The following is a 22,510-nucleotide window of genomic DNA, read 5'->3' on the forward strand; positions in this document are numbered from 1 at the left end:
TATCAGAGTCTGTTCTAGATCCATTTGTTGTGGAGACCTCCCATAATTAAGTCACCCGTTGATGTTCATTCCACGCTCCAGACTAGGGGTGACAATATGGATTGGCGGGCCGGGTTGAGCCCAACCCGCCACTAACCCGTCGAAATGCGGGTTGGGTTGGGTTAGCCCACTTTTGGTATTTGGGTTCAAAATCTCAACCCAACCCATATTTTGACGGGAAAACGGGTTGGCGGGCTAGCCCACTTAGAAAATGTAGTGAAATAAAAAAAGAAATGTAATGAGAAATTTTAAGCAATCTTTCACTTTTTATATGTTGACACATGAAAAAAGTAGAATTATACTTATTCTTTATCTTTAAATGTTGTGAGTTCAACTAGAAAGTCTCACCAATAGCAATAACAAAAAAATATTTATCATGTGTGGTTATTAAAAGTTGTAAAACTGTAACCTCACTAGCAACAAGAGTTTACTTTAGCCAATAATAGTCAATCAACAATTATAAAATATAATGTCGAGTAGTCATGAAAGTTTTAGACAAAACATAACCTACGAATAAGAGCAGCAACTTATATAGGTGAATCCATTAAAGGGAGTTTTCAAAATAATTTTTTTTTTAGTTTAGGTCTGTCGTATTATATGCGCACCTTAAAATAATCTACTGAAAGAATAAAAATAGAAAAAAATTTTAAAAAATTTCAAAAAAAAAAGTGAAAAATGGGTTGGCGGGCTAACCCAACCCAACCCGTCATTAACCCGCCAAAATACGGGTTGGGTTGGGTTGACCCACTTTTAAATTTGGGTTCAAAATCCCAACCCAACCCGTCAAAAAAGGTGGGCCAAACGGGCTGGCCCAGCGGGCCAAGCCCATTTTGCCACCCCTACTCCAGACGTCCAGCCCTGGGCGTGAGGGCGTGTGTTAGAGTCTCACATTGACTAGAGATATAGTCAATCAAATGCTTATAAAGGGTAGGGCAACCGTCAACTCTTAAGCTAGCTTTTGGGTTGAGTTAGGTCTCCCTAAATCTAATACTTAAATTAAAAAATCTAATTTATACGGTTGTAAATCAAAATCTATTAAATTATATAATATTATCATTTCACCATATATTTTGGTGGTATATGCGAGGTATTTTCTAATATTTCTTTTAGTATGCTCACTTGAATGAACTTTCTTAAATACTTAACTGGTTTTGATAAATTCATATCAACTTTATCAACCTAAAAGAAATAATTAACTTCGTATATTTCAAGTCACACTTACAAAGTACTGTTATCATCAAGATGGAAGGAAATTTAACAATTGAAATAATACACCATGAGGGAAAAAAATATAAACAAACAAACAAATGAAGGATATATTTTATTCACCAAAGTAATTTAGATCCTTGTTGGGAGTCCTTGAATATTCTCGTGTGGGAACATATATTCATAATTATTCTTCAATCAGAGGGCTTGTTCTCCTCATGCTTGTGAATTAGGTGATGATCATGGTGATGTTCAGGATCAGAAGAAGCAGTTGCCACCTCAACTGTACTAGAAGTGTTGCCAGCTTGTTCTGCTTCAGTAATTGGTGATGATGATGATGTCTTGGCATCATGTAAGCCATGGCCATGGCCAACTACTTCCTCATTCTTCCTGATTTCTTCATCAACGTGCACATCATCTTCAACTGTTATCACTACAGTTTTCTGTCCGAAAGGACCAGGCAAAATGGTTTCCTTGACGGTTTTGTGCTCATCGAAATGAATCACCTCGGTTTCTTGTGTCTTCTTCTTCTTATGCGTCCTCTTCTGGAAGCAGCAGAAAAGCGCGAAGGCGAGCATCGAAAGCAAGGCGAGGCCGCCTACTGAGACCACCACGATCACTATGATTGTGTGGTGGTTTGGAGAGGGTGAGGGTGGGAGTGGGGGTGGGGGTGGACGCACGTGCGGAGGAGGAGTGATAGGGTGATGTGGTGATGGCGGGGGGCGCACGTGTGGTGGTGGAGGAGTGAATGGATGAGACGACGGCGGTGGTGGTGATGATGGTGGTGGTGAAGGGTGTCCTCGTGGAGGAGGAGCAAATGAGTGAGAGGGGGGTGGTGGAGATTTGAAGTAATGGGAGGGTGTTGGTGGAGGGTTAAAGGGGTGGGAAGGTGGTGTTGGAGGGTTGTAAGGGTGGGAAGGTGGAGGAGGGAAGTGTGGGAAGTAGAAGTTGGGTTGAGTTGAGGCCATCTTGCTCTTGCTCCTGCTCTTATCTTGTTCTTGGTGTTGCGTTAATATCAATAGATGTTGTTAATTGTTGATGAATAATGTTGAGGATGGTGTGTCCTTTTGTAGTGTGGATTTATGAGAAGTATGAAGGGTGGAAAAATATTGTGCAATTGTTTTAGTTAGTAACTTGACGCTCATGCGAAGTTTTTGAGGGGTTGTTTGCAGTGGAAAACACTTCTCATTGGACTTCCTTAGCTTATTTTGCTTGTATTGCTTATACTTGTTTTCAGATGTATGCCCCTTATTCTGCTTGCATTGCTTGTTGATCTGTTCTTTTGTTTGTAAAAATGGGGATCTGTGCTGTGTGACATTGGAAAATTTTGCTCATCTTGGCAAATGTATGATACGTTTGATTTTGATCGAACATTGTGGTTGTTTGTTCATATTTACACTTTACATCAATAAATGAGGGTGGCACATCTCATGAAAATGATTGCTATTTTTTACAAATCCCCATTTCTAATAATTAAATAGTGGTGAAATGGACTCGATTACCAGGAGTCGGCAATCTCTGCATTTCCTGACGTCAAGGATTCTCAGACGTCCGATCAAGATTCAATGACTTCAAATTTAAAGAGTTAGCTATAACTTAAAATAATGTGATTAAATTAGAACCGTGCGGTTTGATCCATGAGCTATAAAGACATGATTTACTGAATACAGCAAAAAGGAATCCGATAGACATGATTTACTGAATACAGCAAAAAGGAATCCGATTTCAAAGTGACACTCATACATCCATTTTTTTCTCTTCATCTCTTACTTTCTATCACATCACGTCACATTATTTATCTCACTTTAACTTTTTTTCTCTTTTCCTTCACATTTGGATTATACTCGTGCCTAGTCTCAACCAAACATTTTCTTATTTTTACTGCAACATGAGTTTTATTCTAACAGACCAAAAAGGCTAGAGTAAATGATTAATGTTTTGTTCATACTCCATTATAAGTGAGAAGAAGTGGAAAGATGAGAGATATAGGAAGAAAAGAGAGAAAAAATAAGAGATGTCATTGATGATTTAATTAAAAAAGAAGAAAGAGATAGATAGAAAGGGAAGTAAAAATGAAATGAAGGTGTGAATGAATCATAACTCAAAAAACTAACTATTAGGCATAATATTGTTATGAACGCTCCTAAGGTTCAACAGCTTAAGTTAATTAATTGGGTTGTAATTTTATTAACGTTGAGCTTGTTAATGATGACCCAGATGCTCAACTTACCAGAATCTCACAAATTGATACTAGATAGCTGTTCACTCAAGTCCTCCTTAACTAGAAGGCTAAACAGACCAACCCACACAAGCCCACTATTAAAAGTGTCTATATTTTACCTACCAGCTCTACAAGCCTGCAAGGTAAACATATTGACCTGCAGGACCGACATGCATACAAAATTTCAACTGGACAAACCTTGAGAGAATTTGCAATTGAGAAGAACCTCATCCTGTAAGAACTGAACCTTTTTGGGCAATTCGACTAAGAGTGGGTTCAGTGGCTGCCGAAGATGTCATCAGTGATTGCAATGAAGGTGAACTAACCAAAACACAATAACAAAAAAAGGAAGCTATTTTTGCACATGCTTGAACTTTTTCACTTTGACAAAAAGTAATAACAAGCTATAAATAATACTTTGGGCCCAAATACAAAGCTATTTTGTTTACAACAGGATTAATGGGAGACATACATCAATTGTGCAAATATGTAGAATCTAATCTACAGTAAATATGGGAAGAATGGAGAAGTATACTCATGAAGAAGAAAGTGATTTGGTTTTGGTTTTGATAGCAGGTGGCGAATTGTTAACAGTAGAATTATCTGTCCAATTCTTTTCACCCCAGTGCCATAACATGCTCTCCCAGAAGCAGAAATCCTCAAAGCACGTTTTCAAACGCGGGTCTTTAATCTTAATTTTCCAGTGACCATCACTGTAGTTTCCTTTCTCTGCTTGTCTACGATCCCACTCTAATGCAGCCTTCTGCTTGGACCTAAGCAAACAGAACTTCTGCAAGTTTTCCGGCATGGCATCGTGCACCTTCCACCATCTCGCATGAGCTACGTTACTCGCAAACTCTTGCAGAATGTCCACATTCCAGTTGCAGTCGTAGTCTCGGAAGCACAGCCATGGTTTATTACCCAGATAGTGAATGACATAAAGGATTGGTGGGTCAGCTCCAAAGAGATGAGTTTTCATCACTTTTTTCTCTTCCTCATCACCTTCCCAGAAGTGCTTCAAGAAGTTCATGTGCCTTGGAATCCGATGCCACCATGTGAAAATTTCATTCAGATACCCCTGGTCCCCACCATTATAGGAGACTATCTCATTGATGTGATCCATAAGCAGTTTGAAAGTACAATTTGATGGTTCAACCACCATTACACCTGAGTTGAACAGCGTAGCATTGTTTCCTATGGCTGATATTTCAGGCATTTCGAAAAGAAAATCGATATTTCTAAGTATAAGAAGGTCAGCATCAATGAAAATGATTTTGTCATAATCTGTTAGCTGCCAGAGGCGGAATTTGCTGTAGTTCCACTCGTTATATGCCTCGGGTTCCGCTTTTGGATTCCTGATTCTTTGAATTGTATGGATCTTCCATCCAGCAGCTGCCAAGCCCTCCCTATGATATTCGCTAATTGTTTTATCAACAAGAATCACAAGATCTCGTGTTGAACCAGCCATGCGAATACTCTGAGCTGCAGTAATGGCTCCACAAACATAAATATGTGCAGAGTGCAGGATTGTTGCATAAGCTTCTCGACGCGGCCTTTCTGAGTAAAAGTTTTCTGTCAAAAGAATGTAGTTAGTCTCTAATCAACGTAACTATATCTAGTTGAATTCATAGATATTGCAACTTCCAAGGAAACAGAATGATATACTTTCAAAAGCCATTTTATTAGCTTTCTGAATACCTCAAAAGTAAAAATACTTACATAAGACATGACTTCAATGATTAAAATATACTAGCTGATGGGATTCAATTAACTTATATGTTCATTCTATCTCTGACACTAAGAACATTGTTTGAGACACCATTAGGTAACCCCGCCTTATTATTTGGTTAGTTGAGATTGTTAGCTGGAGAGGTGGGATATGATAGTGTATGCCCGTTTAGATTTGGATCAAAGAGCTCTTATTGGAGCTTCTGTACTAAAAAGTGCACTAGATAAGCTCCAATAAGTGCTCTTTGGTCCGCATCCAAACAGGCTCATATTAAGGGATAAGAAATAAAGAGCAGCTTTAGGGATTTTCTGAGAGAGTTTGGGAGTTCGAGTCCAGGACCCTTGATTGCTGAATACATGGAAGGTTAGACACCACTATTTAGTATATGGATTGGTTCTTTTTCCCCTTCACTTGCCCACCCAATCGGTACAAGTACAACCTCTGAAATGGGAAAATTCTCATCAGCAATACAATTTTCTTCAATATTATGATCCAGTACCTTGGTGTTTATTTTAAGAATGAAAAAAGTATCACTTGAGGAATATTAGTCTTTTGAACAAAACAGTAATAGGTGATTCTGTTTTACTTCATTGGAAGAAAATGGAATATTGCACTTGCATCTAGAAGCTACAAACTTTGCATAAAGAATGACAAGAACAAACAAGATTTGGGGGAGGGGGGTTAAGGAGAAAGAAAAAGGACACAAAGTAAACATAGATAGAAACACAAGATGTTTGTTTGAGCCTGACCTTTAGCCTTCAAAGGAACGGCTAGTTCACATGAACCAATTGGTAATTGCAGCTTGTCTCTGAGTTTATTCCGGTTAGGTTCATAAAGCCAGGCAGTCCCTTCATGTTGTACAAGTTCCTTACACGTAAAGAGATTTGGGATTGGGAAGCAATCAGTTACGAAAAGCACACGCACTGGATGATATCCTTTGGAAGAGGCAGCAAGTCTTGCTGCTTCAATCTGCAGGTGCAAACGAGCCACATCTCTTGACCAGCGCCCTGACTTGTTGCAGGGAAGCTTGACAGCAATGAGATCAAGCCGTGGTTTTCCTGGAACCTGGACCCTAGGTAGTGTTGGACAGGTTGGAAACTCATATTCTTCTTCTTCGTCTATCCATTCCGGATACAGGACTTCCCATGTAATGTTATTAGAAGCATAGTTCAGGTGAAGGACTACATGTTCTACTTCAGGTATCAGCTGCTTCCAGTGGTCAATCTCACTGTCATTGAAGTTTAATAAACCAACACCCTGATATGTGTCCTTATCCTCCAAATTTTCAAGAACTTTAGATATTTGGTCCCACTCAACATTTAGAGATGATACATAACGGGGATCAATGCCATCAAAATCTTCTCTCCAAACAAATGTTGGACTGCAACAACAAAAAAACTCCTAAATAGGTATTAAAAAAATGAATAAAACAAAAATAACAGTTTACAATTTGGATAATCAATTACCATTTACCATAGTATTTCAAAGTGAGGAGACACAGCATAATCTGAATAAAGGGATGCATGCTTTGAAATATATATAAATTAAAAATTATAAATTAATGCTCCATGCTCAGAAGGTATACATGATATTGCAATTTTGGAACTTTCCAGGAAAGCTCAAATCTAGAAATGGCAAGCATAAGATAGGAGAAAACTACCAAAGCTAATGATGATGCAACAAAATGTGAAAGCATGGATAGAAAAAAATAGGCATACCGTGATAAAGAATTTGATGCATGATCAGTATTATAAACAGCTGGAGGATGGAAGATTGTAATTAAGGTTCCCAATGCAATAATAACCAAAACTAATTTCCAATTTGGCCGGCAGTTTAAACTCCTATCTTGTAATGGAACATGCAACGCTTTCTCAACATCTTTGGAATCTTTATTTCTTAGAGACCTTCTCTTGCTTGTCTCTTCACTGCATCAAGAAGAAAGAAAAGATATAGCTCAAAAAGAATCAAGAAGTAAGACTTAAAACAGTGTTCAATTTGTATGTCTTCATCAACATATTACAAATAAGCTATAAGCATATTTTTAAGGACAGAGGAGATTTCTTAATTTTTACTAGCAATATGCAATTGAAATAAGAAAACAAAAACAATACCCATGTTCCCTGATAAACTCAATTGACCTTGCTTTTTTTATATAATTGATTCAGAATCTCTATCTCTTACAATCTATATATGTATAATGAATCCAAATTAATTGATAATGGCTGGTATAACAAGGTACAGTAAGTGAGAAATTTTCCATTTAGGAATGCAACCATACAAAAGAAACTCAGAAAATGCCAGGATAGAACAAGAAAAAAGCCCAAGGTGGACTCATAATCATAATTCTAAAATGTCAAAGAATACGAAAGCAATATTGAAAAAAAAACTCACTTCATGTATAGTATAATTAAGGTACTATCTCCATGTCTAGTAAAAACCCTGATCATGATATCTGAGAAGTAGTTCCTTGATAAGGCAAAAATAGCTTTCAGTAGCACAAACATCAATGGCAAAAGCATGTTTAGGGAAATAAAACCTGTTTAACATAACAGCTTTGTTCTAGGCTTCTTGCATTTTAGGACTACTCAGAACCAGAACATGAACTTTCCATGTTTGCTCTTATGATTGGGACCCGTCTCTAGATTGATACACTTAAACTACCTCTCTTCAAGGTTGAGTCCACTCTTTGCCAAATTCCATATATGACTAATTGTCATGAATCAATTATCTTGAAAGCTTAAATTGTTAAATGACTGCATGAGTGATTTAAAATCTAACACATTCCCTCAGGCAAGAGCATTTTGAAAGTGGAAATTGCATAGGCCCACCCAACTTTGTGCTGAAATTGTTAATTTAGAAGAATGGTTGCATCCAGGATAGTGCTCCAAAACAACAATGGCATGAAAAGCGAAGCTTAAGTTGTTAGGTCAAAGCACATAAATAGTTTTATATCTAAGATTATGTGTAGCATAAGGTTCAAAACCAAAACTGTATACATACATACATTAGCATATAAAATTTGCACAAAGAAAGCAAGACTGACAATGACAACCATTTAGCATTTTACATTGATATATAGGATCTTGTTATTCACTAACATAACAAAACCAAAAATTTGTTTATCATTGAGAGTTCCCAAAATAGCTGCAATGAACCAAATTGAGAAATCATATCTAAGCTAATCCAATTACGATCAAGATTCTGAATTTCTAATTAAGTAACACAGCAGCAGAAGAAAAAGCCAAAAATCGGGAAAATTAAATCAGGGTTGTTTCAAGTCAATTCAACACTGTTGTTCACATTCAAATCAAATTGAAGTGAAGTGAGGTTGAAAATGGAAATCACTGACCTGAAGGAAGCCAAAGACCGGTGGCGCGGCTCGACGATGCTCGAGGAAGCTCCCCTCATCTCTGATTCAACAACTGGGTCAAGCCAGTGTCTGATATAGCAGAATGTGAAGTCAAAGTCCCAAGTAAGAAGTGGTAAAAAGGATGAAACTTTGATGCGGATGAATGCAACAAGAGCAAGAGTGGGGTGAGCGATTGAGTTAAAAGGGTAGGCAGAGGAAAAGGGTGGTTGAGAAATGAGATCGAGAATGGCGGTGGAGGGTGGTGGTGAAAGCAGCCATGGGAGGGAGGCAGTGATTGTTGTAAGAACTATGAACAGGTGGCTTAGTTCAGAGGCTCAGTAGTTGACTCTTTTTATTGAAACTGCCGGTGTCTGCTCTGTTACTACCTATTTATTTATTGGTTCAAAAATAGAAATACCCTTTCCAAATTTGTAGCATTTAACCGACGGATGGTTTGTTCAAGTGGTATATCATTGATTTCCTTCAGGCAATGTTTCAGGTTCGAGTCTTGTGGATGTTCCTTGCTCGAATAGGATTGTCTTCGAAGGAGGACACTCATCGCACACCAAATTTGTAGTATTTAATAGTAATAATTTAATAAGTCCGGTGCTTTCCAATAAATACTTTTTATTTGAGAAGTAATATTAAGGGAATTCGACACATGCCGGGATTTGCATGTTAGGTTCTTACAGGTTGCTCGTGAGCATTATACAGTGACGGATGCATTAGCTCGATAAGTTTTACGGGAGAAATCTCTTATATATATTATGGAAGTTTTCTATTTCGTTGGCGTAGTTTTCTTATTTGTGATTTATTATTCCAAGTGTAAACAAAAACTTTTTATTTTAATTAAATTTCTTAACTAAGGCTCCTAAGTCTTTGATTAGCATACCCTTAAAAATATTTCAAAGAAAGAAGCTCCCTAAATTTAAAATCTAAAGCAATTTTTACTGGATATGTTAAATATTTTGTATCAAATTAATGTTGGAGAAGGTTTTATTATTATTAAAATTGATTTTTTTTTGGAAGCAAAATAATTTTATTGAAAGATAACAGTTCTTGAGAACAACCCTCTCAAGAGTTATTAAAATTGATTTATTATTTACTCTATTTATTCTATTGATAAGATTTTCTATTAGTAATTTACATGTATTAAGAAATTTATCAAAATTAGTTAATATTATTAAATTTATCAAAGTTTATCTTCACTTTCTAAAATTATACTTACCTAAAATTTTATGACTTCTATAAGTTTATGGCATATATATTTAGCTGTCAAAGTATCTTACTCCATTAATCAAAAACATCTTTCGCTGTCAAAAGATTTGTAGTGGTAGTTAAACTATCATGTTGAGTTATTGTAAAGTTAGCAAACTCAATCTCGACCAAATGATTTGTTCTTGATTGGAAAGCTCTATCATAACTAGTTATTAAGAAGAAGAAGAAAACACATAGATTAAGAAAGTATATTTATGAATGAATCAAATTTTCAAATGCTTTACAATGTTTGTTGCCACCACTCAACTTTCCTAATAATTGATGAGATTGTGAAGGAGGGCATGCTAAATTTAAATGATGCAGTGATCGTACAAACATGTAAGATAATTACAACATGTTAATTTCATCATGGTAAATAAATTGTGTACCTAACATGGTTGAGGATTCGGTTTATTCTCAGTGTATCAGAGAGTGAAAGTGTGAAAAGTACCCGAGGGTAGAACTGTTCTCAAGTCTGATAATACGTTTCACAATAATAAACTGTCTAATGAGAAAACAGTTTATATATTATCACATGAAACTAGGGTCTGTCATTAGGTAAAAGTAATTGACCTTACCTACCATATGACAGTTGATAATAAAAACTCAATCTACCATTCATTCATCATGATACATGTAAAAGAATTAAGTTAATAATTCACATATTTGATATTAATGACAAAAAAATATTCTTAATTGATAATGTTAATCAATTAATTATAAATAATATAACTGGCAACCTTCAATGTGCCAACTTCGTTTATCCATCAGCAAATTAATTAGAACGATAACGTAAATACATGTTATTATTCTTATATCTAAAATCAGAGTGCAAAGTGCTGCAAGTTGATAAATTTCTTACTATATGTCACTTAAAATACAACTTTGCAACCACTAGTCCTGTAGTCCACTACGATATAATTAACTCATGGCAAGAACAGTGTATTTTAAATCCGTCGCATTTTAATATTTTACATATTTTCAATTTCGAAAAGTGCTAGACTTGCTAACTTTACCTATAACAGAAGTGTTTGAATCAACATCAACAGAATTAGATCTGGTCAGAATTAAATCGTATATGATTGAGAAATAAGATTAACAAATATGTGCAGTATCCAAAACAAGAATAAGTTTTACATTATTCGAAACCCATGTAAAACTCACGTTGTCTTATTAAATCCAAGAACATCAAGGATTCAAAATATAAAACTCACTAAAATAACTAAAAAAGCTTTATCTAACTAGTGATGCAACTGCTTCCATTTGGTGACAACCTTGCTTGCTGCACTGTTTAACCGAGTTTTCACCGTAAGCTGGAGTGAGACTCTGTTCTGCAAACCACAAAATTCCCTCAGCAAGAACTACAAATACAAAGCCAGCCTTTCACGGTAAGTATTAAAATTCCAAGACTGCCCTTTAGCTTGGTCATTTCACTAACAATTTGATTCTGAATTGGTTATTGTGAATGTGACAATTACAAAAGAAACAAAAAACTCCTGATAAACAACTTCAATTCTAAATAGAACAGCTGCGAGCAACCTATGCAGATCATAAAAAAATGAAACAATTTCAACCTAAAACATCTGCAGTTCGGCACTGTAAATAGCCAGTATATATAAATACCCATTCTTCATCTTTCAGTTAGCTTCTAACTACATTTAAGCCCAGAATGAATCAGGGGCAAAGAAAAGTTTGGAGATAACTTTTTATGTCCAAATATCTCACATGTTCCTCTCTTTGACCACTACTCATAGCACATCAATCCAATCTTAAATGAACTTCTGGTTTATGCCTGCAAATTTGCACAAATGAAGATTACATCAGGTGACCACAGCTGACTGCAGCATGAGTCTCGTTAGCTGCTTTTAAGCTGTTCCTCTTCTTCATCCATACACAAGTCACCAACATCATCAAATGATTCTCGATCTTCAAGAAAGCATCCACCCTTGAAGGGCTTATAATCCTGCCCCCTCCAAACTACAATTTGTTCTTTCTCAAAAGTCACCAGAATACAAGGGACCAGATCCTGCATCAACACAAGAGATAGTTGAAAAAGAGGAACTTAAAGCACCAAGCCCAGGGAACAAAACTTGGAAATCAGAAATCAAGTCTTGTCTACAAAAACTTTGAAAGGTAGAACAGTGTACCAATGTAACTGTATGACCATTGCAGCTATTATTATAAAAGGCTAAATTACAGTTCATCCCTTGGTTTGATTAAAACTGTGTCTTCATTATGCGATGTGATATTTTGAAACTTTATGTTTATACCACGATGTGGTTTGCTATGTTATTACAAAGCTATCTTGTGCTATATGATATGGAAAAAGTCTATAAATTCATGTTTACAGCCGCAAGAGGAAGAAACTCAGGCCAACCACCACCATAGGTGGTGGCACAGCCACTTCTGCTGGTGAACAAGGCGCAGATTAACAGTAGCACGTGAACAGTAACAGGCAGAGCAGTTGGGATGTTATTATTTAATGGCTTAATTAAGTTTTTGGTCCCTAACCTTTTCCATAAATATGGCTTTCGTCCCTCGCCAGAGCAAGACGTGCTATTGGTCCCTATCTTTTGTCAAAATGTTTGGTTTTAGTCCCCTCCGGCCGTTTGGGTCAACGCCGGAGCTCCGGTATGCCCATGTGTCGCTGCCACGTCAATTAATGAGCTTAGGTGGCTTTTCTTTTTCTTTTTCATTTAAATTCTAGAAAAAAACCATAATTAAAACCCTTCATCCAAATTAAATCCTTCACCTAATTATTAATTACAAATCTCTTCATTCTTCATAAAAACCCAGATTTTGTGCTTGATCATCAATCTTCATATTCATCTCTTCATCTTCAAACTTGAAAAGTGCTCACCAATTGGAGCAAAACAAACCAGGAAAATAACAACCCCAACAACCTAGAGAAAACCCACCAATTCACACGTACAGACAAGTGGAAAAGCCAAATTATATTCCAGCGCCAGTAGCCACCAACGAAATCATGAAATGAAGCTCAAGACCACCAACAATTATAACAACCAAGAATAGCCAAAAATGCAGCAAACCAGTAAGGTTCTGTTAAAACCATCAAACATCCCTTCACAGAGAAAATCAAACACCAATTTCAAAATCAAAATGATTCTTACTAACAACATTGCCGCCGCATTCTCTTGTTCCCACCGGCCACAATCCAGATTTTGTTCTCTCTCTCTACCCGTGAAGCAAATTCAATGTTACTCTAAAAAAAAGCAAAAACAGGTTCTGAAGCAAAAACAAATTCAGATCTGGTTTGCTACTAAATCCACAGCTTCCTTCAACACAGCCTCCAACACTTCAGGCTTCTCCGCCTCCGCCATGGTCAACCAGTTCCTCCGCCTCTACCTCCCTCAACTGATTCCTCTCACTCTGCAAAACATATATATGGACGAGGTCACCTCCCAGATCTTCAAACCTGCAACCTAGATCCTACTCTCAACCGGAGAACTCGCCGGCGACACCGTCACCAGAACCAAAATCAAAACCCGGTCACAAAGCAGAGAGAGAGAGAGAGGCACAGAGAGAGAGAGAGAGACACGCAGATGTGGACGAGGTCCTGCTCGGTGGCTGTGGTGGAGCCTGGGAAGTCGAGGAGAGAGTTGATGCAGAGAATGGGTTTTGAAGAGAAAATGGGTTTTGTGGGTGGAGAAGAGAAGAAGCAGATCTGGGTTTTGAGAAGAGAAGAACCTCAAGGCAGTTTTTGATTTTAATTAAATGAATGATTTAATTAGGTGAAGAATTAATTAAGAAGAAGATATTTAAGGGTTTTAATTATGGTTTTTTTCTAGAATTTAAATGAAAAAGAAAAAGAAATGCCACCTAAGCTCATTAATTGACGTGGCAGCGACACATGGGCATACCGGAGCTCCGGCGTTGACCTAAACGGCCGAAAGGACTAAAACCAAACATTTTGGCAAAAGATAGGGACCAATAACACGTCTTGCTCCGGCGAGGGACGAAAGCTATATTTATGGAAAAGGTTCGGGACCAAAAACTTAATTAAGCCTTATTTAATTATTATTAGTTGGGTAGTTTTATGATTACAGCAGTAAGGTAACTGCTATGGTTTGAATTCACATTATATAGGAGTAGTTATAAATAGGAGTTATGTAAGATAGTTGGCATCTGTTAGGCCCAAAGTCAGGCAAGAGCCCAATATCATGCAGGAAGGCTTCAATGAGCCTTTAGTCCATCAGGTTCCAGTGGGTCCCAAAATATGGCAAGTATATTCTAGAAGGGGGAAGGAAAAGATGACTCACAGTTAGTTAGTAAGGGGGGAGACGTGTCAGGTAGAGAGAGAGCTATTGCCATCATGATTAGTATAAGGAGTGAGGAATAGATTGAGAGGGGGTCATTCTGTTAGAATCAAGTTTGAGAGAGGGCAGAATGCATAGTGCATATCTGTAAGGAGCTTAGCTCTGGGCCAGAAGAGAGACTTTCTTTCTCTTTTCCTGTAATTCATTCTCCAATTCATTGTGAATATAAAGCTCTAACATTACATTTTCCACTTGTGCAAATTGTTATTTCTGGTTTCTAACAATTTGGTCCGACCTGCCGGATTCCAAATCGAGGGAGAACCAGTGGATGCCACCGAAGAAGAATCAGTCAGGAGTAATCAAGGGCATGGAGGCAAAGATCGCAACCTTGGAGGAAGAACTCACTGGCATGAAATCGACATTGACAGCCATGGAGCGGAATCAGGCGACGCTCCTTGCGTTGTTGGAGCGAAGTCTCGGAAAAACGACCATCGGCGACGATGAGAACGTAGACCCCGGAAGCAACTCTGGAGGCAGCGTTGGCAACGGATCGGGGAAGGACAAGGGTAAGATCGGTACGGTGCCCTTACAGGGAGATGCTCTGTCAGAGTTCCGACACTCGATGAAGAAGGTAGAACTTCCGATGTTCGACGGAGAGGATCCAGCGGGATGGATCTCTCGCGCGAAGGTTTATTTTCGAGTACAAGACACGGCGCCAGAGGTGAAACCCAGTCTTGCACAGCTCTGTATGGATGGTCCAACCATCCACTTCTTCAACTCGCTGATCAGCGAAGAGGAAGATCTCACTTGGGATCGATTGAAAGTGGCACTCCTGGAACGCTACGGCGAGTATGGCGACGGTGATATCTATGAACAACTCACTGAGCTCCGGCAACGAGGGACAATGGAGGAGTACATTTCCTCGTTCGAGTACCTCACTGCACAAATACCCCGATTGCCTGACAAGCAATTTCTGGGGTACTTCCTACATGGTTTGAAAGGAGAAATCAGAGGAAGGGTGCGGAGTCTAGTCACGATTGGGGATCCAAGCCGTATGAAGGTTCTGCAAATCGCTCGAGCTGTGGAAAGGGAAACCTTGGGAGACACCGGGTCGGGTTACTCACGGAAAGCCAAGTTTGGGTATGGAGCGACCCGCAACACTAATCCAGCGCCCAATAGAGGATCCGATTGGGTATTCGTAAAAAATGGGAAGGAAGGAACCGCGAACCCAAGTAACAACAACAAAGGGGTAACTAATGGGCCCAGAAGAGAAAGGCCGGCCCAAACAGAAAGGAAAAGGTTGAGTCCACGAGACAGAGGGTTCACCCACTTATCCTATGCTGATCTGATGGAGAGGAGACAAAAGGGGCTGTGTTTTAAATGTGGAGGGGCATATCATCCTATGCATCAATGTCCTGACAAACAGCTAAGAGTATTGGTGATGGAAGATGATGAAGATAAGGATTCAGAGGGAAATCTCATAGCAATTGAGGTCGATGAGGACGAGGAAGAGGGTGAGGGAGCGATAAGCATGATCAGCCTTAACCAAATGAGCCAAGAAAGAGGCAGCAAACCCCAAACCATCAAGCTACGAGGAACGGTCCAGGAAGTGCCAATCTTAGTGCTGGTTGATAGCGGGGCGACTCACAATTTCGTTTCCCAATCTTTAGTGCATAAGCTAAATTGGCAAGTAGAGGACACGCCACCAATGCGTATTACCTTGGGAGATGGATCTTTCTCCAGAACCCGGGGAAAATGTAACCAGATGAAGTTGAAAGTAGAAGAAATTCCATTTGAGGTGGATGGTCGTTTGTTCGATTTGGGAGATGTTGACATGGTATTGGGAATTGAGTGGCTGAGAACTCTCGGGGACATGATTGTGAACTGGGGAAGGAAGACCATGAGTTTCTGGCATAACCATGTTTGGGTGACATTGAAGGGATTGGAAGAAGGAGCTGAATCCTTGGAAGCACTACAAAGTGTCATAGGCAAGTCTCAAACTAGCAGGAGGATATGTGGTAAGGAAGGGCAGGACAAGGGCTGTTATTTCAAATTAGAAGCTGAGAAGGAACATGAACTAGAGAGGTTGTTAAATGAATATGTGGACATTTTCCAGAAACCTACAGGGCTTCCCCCCAAGAGGGACAAAGAACATGCCATTACTTTGAGAGAAGGAGAAGGGGCAGTAAATGTCAGACCCTATAGGTATCCCCATCATCACAAGAACGAAATAGAGAAGCAAGTCCAAGAGATGCTCGAAACAGGGGTTATTAGACATAGCACCAGTTCTTTTTCAAGCCCAGTCATCTTGGTAAAGAAAAAAGATAATTCATGGAGAATGTGTGTTGACTACCGAGCCCTTAACAAGGCCACAATTCCAGATAAGTTTCCAATACCAGTAATAGAAGAGTTGTTGGATGAGCTGAATGGAGCCAAATACTTCTCTAAATTGGATTTGAAATCCGGTTATCATCAAGTGAGAGTGAGAGAAGAGGACATTCCCAAGACAGCTTTTCGCACTCACGAGGGTCACTATGAATTTTTAGTGATGCCTTTTGGTCTTATGAATGCACCTTCAACCTTTCAGAGCTTAATGAATGAGGTATTTCGTCCACTGTTGCGCAAGTTTGTACTTGTATTCTTTGATGACATCTTGGTGTATAGTAAGGACTGGCATACACATCAAGAGCAGCTCAGGATTGTTCTGAATACTTTGAGGACACATGGACTCGTAGCAAATAGGAAGAAATGTTTATTTGGCAAGCAATCAGTAGATTACTTGGGGCATCTGATTTCAGGGAATGGAGTTGCTGTAGACCCTGACAAGGTGAGCAGTGTAAGAGCTTGGCCTGTTCCAAAGAATGTGAAGGGAGTTAGAGGATTTCTGGGACTCACAGGGTATTACAGGAAATTTATTAAAGATTATGGCAAAATTGCAAGACCTTTAACTGACCTCACAAAGAAAGAAGCTTTCAAGTGGAATGAACAAGCTCAAGTTGCTTTTGAAGTCCTCAAGGAGAGATTGACCTCAGCCCCAGTCTTAGCATTACCAGATTTTACTAAAGAATTCGTAATAGAGTGTGATGCATCCGGAGTAGGGCTTGGAGCAATTCTGATGCAGGATAAAAGACCAGTAGCATACTACAGCAAGGCTCTTGGGGTAAGAAACCTCACTAAATCAGCTTATGAAAAAGAGTTGATGGTTGTGGTATTGGCAATACAACACTGGCGACCATACTTGTTGGGAAGACGTTTTAAGGTTACCACTGATCAAAAAAGCCTTAAAGAGTTGCTACAGCAGAAAATTGTCACCGCTGAGCAACAAAATTGGGCAGCAAAGCTTTTAGGTTTTGATTTTGAAATCTGCTATAAGCCTGGAAAATTAAATAAGGGTGCAGATGCTCTTTCCCAAATCCATGAACAGGGAGAATTCAACCAGGTTGTGACTAGTGTGAGTTGGGGAAGCAAGGAAGATTTATTATTGGAAATTAAGAAGGATCCCGAATTGCGGCAGATTATCCAAGACATTCAAGAGGGAAAGGAAGCGAAACAGGGATACAAACTGGAACAGGGAATTTTGCTGTATGAAGGGAGGTTAGTGATTCCCAAGAAGTCCTCTCTGATTCCAGAATTATTGGCTGAATTTCATGAAACTCCACAAGGGGGACACTCAGGTTTTTATAGAACCTACAGAAGGATTGCATCAAATGTGTATTGGGTTGGAATGAAGAATTCAGTTCAGGAATTTGTCAAGCAATGTGATGTTTGTCAAAGACAAAAATACCTTGCTAGTTCTCCTGCTGGCCTCTTGCAACCTCTGCCAATTCCTGATCGAATTTGGGAAGATATCTCCATGGATTTCATAACAGGTTTACCTAAGTCTAAGGGGTTTGAAGCAGTTTTGGTGGTAGTGGACAGGTTGTCTAAGTTTTCTCACTTTGTGCCTCTGAAGCATCCTTATACAGCTAAAGTCATAGCTGAAATCTTTGTGAGAGAGGTGGTAAGGCTCCATGGGGTGCCCGTTTCCATCGTGAGTGATAGGGACCCCTTGTTTATGAGTAACTTTTGGAAGGAACTCTTTAAGATGCAAGGAACTAAACTGAAGATGAGCACTGCCTACCATCCTGAGTCTGATGGTCAATCAGAGGTAGTAAATAGGTGTCTGGAAACCTACTTGAGGTGTTTCATTGCTGACCAACCAAAGTCTTGGGCACATTGGATCCCCTGGGCTGAATATTGGTACAATACAAGCTACCATGTATCCACAGGACAAACTCCTTTCGAGATAGTATATGGGAGGCCTCCTCCAACTATTGCCCGCTGGACGCAAGGGGAAGTTAGAGTTGAAGCAGTACAGAGGGAGCTTTTGGAGCGTGATGAAGCTCTCAGACAGCTAAGGCAACATCTTTTGAGGGCCCAAGATAGGATGAAACATTTTGCTGACAAGAAAAGATGTGATCGCAGCTTTAGTGTAGGGGAATGGGTATTTGTGAAGTTGAGGGCCCATCGTCAGAAGTCTGTGGTGGCAAGAATCAATGCAAAGTTAGCAGCAAGATACTATGGTCCCTATCCAGTGGTAGCACGCGTGGGAGCTGTAGCATATCAACTGAAATTGCCTACTGGATCAAGGGTTCATCCAGTGTTTCATGTGTCACTTTTGAAGAAAGCAGTGGGCAACTACCAGGAGGAAGAAGAATTGCCAGATTTGGATGGCGAAAGTGGAGCTTTGATTGAACCAGAGGCCATCTTAGCTAAACGTACAATAGCTGAACAGGGAGAACAAGTGCAACAGCTTTTAGTACAGTGGAAGGGTCAAGGAGTTGATGAAGCTACTTGGGAAGACTTGGTTACCATTAAGAGCCAGTTTCCATCTTTCAGCCTTGAGGACAAGGCTCCAGCAAATGGAGAGGGTATTGTTAGGCCCAAAGTCAGGCAAGAGCCCAATATCATGCAGGAAGGCTTCAATGAGCCTTTAGTCCATCAGGTTCCAGTGGGTCCCAAAATATGGCAAGTATATTCTAGAAGGGGGAAGGAAAAGATGACTCACAGTTAGTTAGTAAGGGGGGAGACGTGTCAGGTAGAGAGAGAGCTATTGCCATCATGATTAGTATAAGGAGTGAGGAATAGATTGAGAGGGGGTCATTCTGTTAGAATCAAGTTTGAGAGAGGGCAGAATGCATAGTGCATATCTGTAAGGAGCTTAGCTCTGGGCCAGAAGAGAGACTTTCTTTCTCTTTTCCTGTAATTCATTCTCCAATTCATTGTGAATATAAAGCTCTAACATTACATTTTCCACTTGTGCAAATTGTTATTTCTGGTTTCTAACAGCATCATTCAAAAGTGGTGTGTTTTAGTGTGAGAGGTCTAGCTCTCGAAGTCCAGAATTACTAGGAGAGGGACTGGCTCTCGAACATCCAGAGTTTGTATAATTATTCCTTAATATTCTGTTCCTATCATATAACATATTAAAATAGAAAAATTATTTAAAAAAATAATCTGACACTCAATTCATGTGATCGAGGGTAGTATGACTTTCTTGCTTCCCTAGAAAATGAAATTGATAGGCACAGCAGTTTTCTGAAAAATTAAAAAAGCATTATAATGATCACAATTATAGTTAAGCAACACAAGATAATAATATATCACAAAGATAGCCTCATAAAGCTAGTTATTATAATAACATAAATCAAAAGGCAAAAGAGTTGTCTTTACCCTGAGTTTGCAGCCTATTTTCTTGTAATCACTTCTCTCAAGACCTTCGCAGTCTATCCGAACCAATTCACTGGAGAGGAAAGCATCTCTGACCATGGGTACCAAAAATGCATAAAAACCATTTTTGGCTGCAATTCAGTAGAGTCAATAAAGTTTAGAAAAGTATACTGCCGACTGAAACTAGAAAATATTCAGAGCATACCAAGTTTTGTTAAAGCAGGAACATTCAGTCCTCTCTTCCTCATTTCTTTTGTTTCGTTAATACTTAAGCCCTCAATTGTTGTCTTAATCAGTCTGGGATATACAGGTTCATGGGGTTTCCACAACATGAGAGGAATCACAGGCCTTCTTTTTGGATTATAATTCCGGCCTCTGTATAATACAAGTGTACCCCCATGTCTTAAAATGACCTTTCCAAATGTTTTGTCCTGCAACAAGAATGTGAATTGCTTATGGTTGTGTTATCAAATAAGTATAGACATAAGACTGGCACATAATCAAACACAGATTCTATCAACACAGGGTTCATGCATTTCAAATAATCATAATAGAAAGTTTTCTTTAGAAGGCAATGTAGTTAGATGTTTGAAAGAGTACAGAAAGGCATAAACCTCAAGCTGAGAAACAATATTCTTCATGTCAACAGTTGGAACACCCATGCATTTGATCCTGATGGCCTCAGTAAATTTCCAATGATTATGAATTTCATTAAGCATGTTGTGAGTTAAACCATCCCTCCCTGCAATCAATACAAAGTCCGTCATAAACACAAAGTCACAAACTTTATCCTTATACACACACAAACACATCAAATTGTTGACTCATGTAAATGGGGATTCAACAAGGTTTTACATTGATTGTCAATTGCCTAACAAAACCTGTTTTGTCTGGATACGGGACTAACTATGTAACACAACGTAGGTAGTTTTCACCAGAGTTATAAAGCACAATCCTTAGGCAAAAAGGACCAAAGTTGAAAAAACTGTGGTAGCTAAGTAAGATATTACAAAAGTGATAAAAGAAGAAAGAGCTAGAGCTAGAGCACTTATTGGCTATAATAATCCTCAAGCACCAAAACTGAGAATGTAGAATCTATTCTATAGGCATTCTAAAGAGTAAAGACTGAAAAAAAGAACATGAGATTACATTAAGTAAAATGCAGTCAAGATAAAAAGGGAAAAGTCTCAGTCAGAGCACAAGATATCAAGCAAAGAGAAGCTTTATTTTCATAAACTACTTAATTAAAATAATTGATGTAGCTGTTGTGAGTGTATATATTTGATTCCTAATTCACCTTTAGATAAGAAATGAGAAGTTATATCATCAACAAAAGCAATAAAAATAGCCTTATCCCACTAAGTGAGGTCAGCTATATGGATCACACTACGCCATTGAGCTCGATCAAAAACTAAATTAAGATGGATACTATTAATCATCTTTAACAATATCTTCCCATGTTCTTTTTGGTCTCCCTCTACCTCTTTTGGAAAGACTAAAACCATATAATCAATCCTTCTCATCACTGATTCCGCCATAGGTCTTCTTTGTACATGTCCATACCACCTTAACCAGTTTTCCATCAGCTTCTCCACGATAGGCGCCACTCCAATATCTTCTCTATTCCGCTCATTGCGTATCTTATCCTTTCTAGTGTGTCCACTAATCCCTCTTAACATTCTCATTTCTGCTATATAAATATATATATATATATATATATATATATATATTGATTCCTAATTAACCTTTAGATAAGAAATGAGCAGTTATATCATCGATGACAAAAATAAAAAAACTTCATAATTGATAACGTATATGCAATTATTATTTAATACAATATCATCTTATGAGTCACAACATCCTTCATTAGGGTGAATCAAACCCTATGCACATTCATGTTGAAATATTGAAAATGAAACTAAACCAAACTATAATCCCAAAGAAACAAATAAAAGAACCACATTTCAGAAAAGAAAGCAAAAAAGGAACAGGGTTTTTAAATTTTCATACCCATATTAACTTGCCTCTTAGTTTTCCTCCTCTCACACTGCAAAACCAGGGCTTTCCTCTCAGCACTGGTGAGTGGCTCCCCTTGAATCACCCCCCTCTTCTTCTTCCTCTCCTCCTCCAATTTCAGATCCTCCCCACCCTCCAAACACTCCACCTTCGGGTCCACCGCCGGAGCACACACCCCGGTCCACGGCCGGTCTAGCCGGTCCGGCCCAAACGGCGAGTACTTCGGCTCCCTGAGCCCGATGGGTCTCACCGTTTGGCTGCTCTCCGTGTAGCTCCACCGGAAATCGAAGGGCAAGTTGGAATTGAACGGTTTCCGGCCGGTCCGGTCGAGCGAAGAGGTGGGTTTGTACTTGGGCTTCGGCTTTTTCTTGTTGGGTTTGGTTGGGGTGTCATTGGGGCTTTCGGTTTCGGAGGAGATAGAAGACGGTGGTATGAAATTGTAACGGTCGTGGAGTTTGGAGGAGGTGGCGGAGGAGAGGTGGCGCGTGAGGAGCGTGACGGTGGGTGAGTTTTGGCGGGTGAGGCGTTTGAGGAAGGACATTAGGGTTTATGGTTGCATAATAATATTTGGGTTGTTATGGTTCAAACTTTATTATATACAGAATACAGAAACTAAAGGGCAGTCATGCATAGTATATACATTCAGGAAAAGATCCCAGTCCAGTCATCGCATACGTGGCCTCTACTGATTGGTTAATATCATGAAA

General features: G+C 39.0%; 3 protein-coding genes across 4 annotated transcripts; all 3 read right to left on the reverse strand.

Annotated features, from left to right (window-relative positions):
* Positions 1-1,219: 1,219 nt before the first annotated feature.
* Positions 1,220-2,531, reverse strand: LOC130734421 (protein TRACHEARY ELEMENT DIFFERENTIATION-RELATED 7A-like). Its single transcript, XM_057586844.1, has one exon. The coding sequence runs from the start codon at positions 2,211-2,213 to the stop codon at positions 1,440-1,442; it is 774 nt and encodes a 257-aa protein (XP_057442827.1). The 5' UTR covers positions 2,214-2,531; the 3' UTR covers positions 1,220-1,439.
* Positions 2,532-3,831: 1,300 nt separating this feature from the next.
* LOC130734422 (putative UDP-glucuronate:xylan alpha-glucuronosyltransferase 3) lies at positions 3,832-8,912 on the reverse strand. The gene is made up of 4 exons (XM_057586845.1): positions 8,545-8,912; positions 6,914-7,120; positions 5,945-6,576; positions 3,832-5,038 (listed from the first exon to the last, which is right to left on the reverse strand). Exons 1-4 carry the CDS (start codon positions 8,601-8,603, stop codon positions 4,002-4,004), a joined length of 1,935 nt encoding a protein of 644 aa, XP_057442828.1. The 5' UTR covers positions 8,604-8,912; the 3' UTR covers positions 3,832-4,001.
* Positions 8,913-10,859: 1,947 nt separating this feature from the next.
* Positions 10,860-22,410, reverse strand: LOC130734423 (CRS2-associated factor 1, mitochondrial). Of its 2 annotated transcripts, XM_057586848.1 has the most exons (6): positions 21,798-22,410; positions 20,402-20,529; positions 19,993-20,218; positions 19,791-19,918; positions 19,580-19,655; positions 11,688-11,827 (listed from the first exon to the last, which is right to left on the reverse strand). In XM_057586848.1, the coding sequence occupies exons 1-5, from the start codon at positions 22,342-22,344 to the stop codon at positions 19,623-19,625; spliced, it is 1,062 nt and encodes a 353-aa protein (XP_057442831.1). In that variant the 5' UTR covers positions 22,345-22,410; the 3' UTR covers positions 11,688-11,827; positions 19,580-19,622. The 2 variants fall into 2 exon arrangements, with proteins under 2 accessions (XP_057442829.1, XP_057442831.1); XM_057586846.1 differs by lacking the exon at positions 19,580-19,655 and having other exon boundaries at positions 10,860-11,827; positions 21,798-22,408.
* Between the last annotated feature and the right edge of the window lie 100 nt (positions 22,411-22,510).

The sequence above is a fragment of the Lotus japonicus genome, chromosome 1, assembly GCF_012489685.1.
Source record: "Lotus japonicus ecotype B-129 chromosome 1, LjGifu_v1.2".
In the NCBI taxonomy this organism is placed as follows: Eukaryota; Viridiplantae; Streptophyta; class Magnoliopsida; order Fabales; family Fabaceae; genus Lotus; species Lotus japonicus.